This window comes from Trachymyrmex septentrionalis, unplaced genomic scaffold, assembly GCF_001594115.1.
Source record: "Trachymyrmex septentrionalis isolate Tsep2-gDNA-1 unplaced genomic scaffold, Tsep1.0 scaffold11, whole genome shotgun sequence".
NCBI lineage: Eukaryota > Metazoa > Arthropoda > Insecta > Hymenoptera > Formicidae > Trachymyrmex > Trachymyrmex septentrionalis.
Window position 1 is genome coordinate 3,785,063 of NW_017304228.1, and position 4,565 is coordinate 3,789,627.

The 4,565-nt window shown below is 38.1% G+C and overlaps 1 protein-coding gene across 1 annotated transcript in view; it reads left to right on the forward strand.

Moving 5' to 3' along the window:
* Positions 1-4,565, forward strand: part of LOC108748930 — a 13,963-nt gene continuing 9,398 nt past the window's right edge. The window contains exons 1-4 of the mRNA XM_018487363.1: positions 1-144; positions 249-633; positions 890-2,443; positions 2,579-4,492. Coding sequence (XP_018342865.1) covers positions 268-633; positions 890-2,443; positions 2,579-4,492 — 3,834 coding nt within the window. The 5' untranslated portion in view covers positions 1-144; positions 249-267. The remainder of the gene's footprint in view (positions 145-248; positions 634-889; positions 2,444-2,578; positions 4,493-4,565) is intronic.

The window sequence follows — 4,565 nt, forward strand, 5'->3', positions numbered from 1 at the left end:
AACAAATATTAATTAAACTCAATATTTTAATTACATTTAATATTTTAGAAATTTATATACCTACTGGATATCAGAAAATGTAAACATTATAACCTGTTGATTAAATGCAGTCTCATATATTGTTTATGTCGCTTATTAATTCAGGTTAGCTCATTTTTTTTAATTAATTAAGGTTTTATTAAATCAAAATGGTAGAAAGTTACATAACTGTACATTTAATTAATTATATTTTCTAAAAATTTATTAAGAATTATATAAAACGAAAATATGGAGCTTGAGAAGGAAGCAGCATTTGATATGAACAAAGAGAAAGCAAAATTATTCAAGACAAAAATAAAGCAGCTTGCTGAATATAATGAGATAGTTTCGGCCGAGACTATCAATGCGATCGGAGATGTTACGAAAGATGTTACGAAAGCTATGACCAAGGATGATGCACCGAGCAGCGACGAGTTCGATGAGGATCTAGAAGAAGAATATCGGAACTTGAATAACATGCTCGATTTACCGAACGATACTTACTCTCTTACTAAAATTACAGCGGAGTTACCATTGTGTGTCAAGTATGGTGTTCGTTCCGGCCTCATTCACTCGAACATGCCGTATTTCTCACCGTTATCTAGAGGTTATCAGGTAATCACAATCGCGATTAATTGATGATGCAAACTTTATTTAAGAAATGTTTCTTAACGTTTTTTCATAGAAGAATTGTTTGCTTTTATCCATTTTTCAAGGAATTAGCGAATTGTTTGTGTTGCATTCTATACACTCTTTTTGATGTAATTAATTTGATAATTAAAAAAATTCCAATATTAAAACAATTATTTTTTAAATATAAATATTATTAAACGTTGCTTTGCAGTTTCTCATTTCACAGCTCTAATAACAGGGTGGCGCCATAGCGATTGCAGCTTTTGCCACGACCGGAATTCACAAATCTCGCTATTGGAACGAAGCGATAATCGATCAAATTGTCGAGGACGGCGACACTTTTTATTGTGAGTCCTACAAAGACGTGAACACGGACGATCGCCGGACAATGACCATCCTCGACTTGAAAAGGATTCTTCTTCTTCAGAAAAAGTTTAATGTGGAAGTTAAGATTGAGGATCCAGTATACGCTGGGAAGTTTCGTTCGCGCAATCCGATAGAGCTTCATCTGGCAAAAGCTTTAGAACTATTTTTTGAGCGACACAATGCCGGGATCCTGACATCACCGGTCCTCAATATAGCGATCTGGAAGAATTCGAAGTATTACTATATATTTGATGGTCAGGCGCGACGAGAAAGCGGCAATCCAGCAGTCGATAGAGTCAGTGGATCAGCCAAACTGTTTCTCGTGAAAGACTTGATAGGATTACTGTTTATCATTCTTGAGAAGAGTAACGTGCAAAACGAATCCTTCGTAATTTATCCTATATTCATCAACAATGTCGAAATGATTTTACCAGAAGATGCCGAGGAGGCCGCGAAGATAGTTGAAAAGCCGCGAAGAAGACCGAGCGGTTATAAAATTTATGAAAAATATCGAGCTATCGTACAGGGTTCTTATCATCTAACGCATCCCGCCATCCCGGAAGCTCTGCGAGGTAAAGGACATCTGATTATAGCTATGGCAGCCTTGATATATTCTCGACTGATTAATGCCAACAAGTGGACGACCGCTTTAATCAATCTGATTTTTAATCAGGCCAATATTTATCTAATTGATCTGGTCAGAGTTCTGGAGAAGAAATTCGACAATGAATTTGAACTTTGTTTGGATGATTTAATGAGCGATATTATTCTCGGAGTATATTCCGCCAAGGTAAAGGTAGATGCGAATGTAATATCGAGTCAAACGCAGAAGAATCTTATTGAGATTGGTATAAAAGAGTTCTTTGAGACGCAAGAACTCGGAATACTTGAGATCAAGAAAATCTTTTACGCGATCTGGAAGGATGATGACTCGTATTACTTCTTTAATCCATTTGCTTGTGACGATGAGGGTTTCAGGATAGATTACAGTGATACAGAACGCACACATGATACTACCAGAGATGTTGCTTGCGTTACCATGAATAATACCGTAAATGACGTGGTGGAGATAGTGCTAGAGAATATTGGCAATGAGGAAAGCGATCCTTTCTTAATACACGGAGTCAAGGTGCTTTATGTCAAGACTGGAGTGACGCCAAGTGGGCCGTTCGAAAAAGTAATTTATCGAGAGAGTGGTACAAACCGTAGACCGCGAATGCCATCCCCGATACCAATGGATACGACAAAAATTGATTTGATTGATGTGACACCACGCTTGCGACCAGAGTTTAAGGCAGATGTGTCTATTCAATATCCGGAGCTTATGCAGGATATAGATCAATACATGATGACGGTTGATGAACCAGTAACTTTTATAATTGCCCAAGAAAAAGCTAAGAAAATAAAGAAAATAGAAGAAGAGGAAGAGGAGGAAGAGGAGGAGGAGGAGGAGGAGGAGGAGGAGGAGGAGAAGGAGGAGAAAGAAAAGAAGGAAGAGAAAGAAAAAGAGGAAGAGAAAGAAAAGGAGGAAGAGAAAGAAAAGGAGGAAAAAGAAAAAAAAGAAAAAGAAAAAGAAGAGGAGGAGGAGGAAGAAGAAATAGAAGTAGATGTTATCAAAGGATATGACCTAATAAACAATCACTGTCTTAATGTTCGCGGTACCAAGACTTGTATGGATATCACGTATAATCTGCGATCACAAGGTAGACAAGGATTAATAATCGCTTTGACTGCGTTAGCATATAGAAAGTTAAAGAATCCGATGCGCTGGCGATGTATAGACGTAAATCAAATCCTTAACGTAGGCAACAAAGCTTACGAAGAAGTTATAACGTGGATTCAACAAGGTCGACCAAAAATAAAAGAAGTGGAAGAAAAGAAAGAAGAAGAGGAAGAGGAGGAGGAAGAAGAGGAAGAAGAAGAGGTCGAAGAAGAAGAGGAAGAAGAGGAAGAAGAAGAGGAAAAAGAAGAAGAAGAAGAAGAAGAAGAAGAAGCTGTTGTTCGGAAAGTAGCACGTGCTCCGAGTCATTTGGATATCTCTCTCTTACCTCCTATATTAAAACTAGCTGAGAACAACGTTTTTTTTAAAACAAGGATGGACGTTGCTACTGGCGATGCAAATCCTTTGGCTAATCTCGCGGAGGCTCTCGAGCGTTATTTTGAACGATATACTGAAATGATATTGGAAAACAATAGATTGATGTATGCCATTTGGAAGGAGGATGGAAAATTCTTCCTCTTTAATCCTTATGGTAGCGATCAAGAGGGATGGCGTTTTTGGCAATATTCAGCTGGCTTCAATGTAACCGATCGTTTCAATGAGTTGATCAAACTGCTTTATGGCATCTTAGAATACAACAATTCGCGTTTCTCACTTCATTTTGTAGCTGTGGACGCTATAGAGCCAGGAAAGTACAAGTCGTCTGTGGAAATCGTAATACCGGATGAGAAAACAGAAAAATTTCAAACAAAGTTTCTTCCAATTACTGATGATGATTTACTAGAACTTGAAGAAAAGAAACTGGATGTTGATGTAGAAGTGATAACGGAATTTGTTGATAAAAAGGATACAGTAGAGGAGGAAGAAGAAGAGGAAGAGGAAGAAGAAGAAGAGGAGGAGGAAGAGAAGGAGGAGGAGGAGGAAGAGGAAGAGGAAGAGGAAGAGGAAGAGGAGGAAGAGGAAGAGGAAAAAGAAAAAGATAAAGTGGAAGAAAAAGAATTAGATGAATTTCTGAAAGAAGATCCTACGTTATTAGTCGAGGAATCCGTGCAGCCTGATGCACCTTATCGCCTAAACTTGGCTCTCTTGACTTCCACAGTGAAGATCCAAGATCCGACTGAAGAAGAGTTAAAAAGCTTACCTGAAGAGGTAATAATGGAAAAGATGAAGTACGATCATCCACCGCCGTACGTGATGCCGCCAAGGGGAACTCTTCGCGTTTTGCTGGAAGCAAAATTAGCCAACAAGTCGATCCCATCTCTAGTATCGAGATTCTCGATTGACTCGAGATTGGAAATTAAGAAGGGTGATGTTCCTGTGGACTCTACATTAGCCACGATCGTGCCATTGCTTCGGGACACGAAACCTTCAAAGATGATCAAACTATCTCTCAGGAAGTACTTGTATTCGAGATTGCCGCCTATCCGTATAATGCCTTTAAGAGCTATCGACGAGAGTTACATTCAGGACAAAGAAATTGATAAAGCGATCGACGATCTTGAGCGAGAAAAGCTGAAGAAAAGGGAAGAAGATAAGACGCTAGGGAAATTACCGAAAGTATCTTATGTGAGATTAGAAATGATACCACGTGGACCGATAATTAAGACGCCCGTTTTAGTGATAAAGCATCTAACATATCCTGATGAGCGAAAGAGAGCGTTGAAAACTGAGGAAATAGCACCTACTATCACCGATGTGGAAAAACTTCTATTCAAGTTAAAATTTCTGAAATTTCAACTTGATATGCCTCTACAGGTTAATTCATTTTTTAATAATTATAAAAATATAATAGAGAAGAATATATAATAATTAAAGAATATACATATAT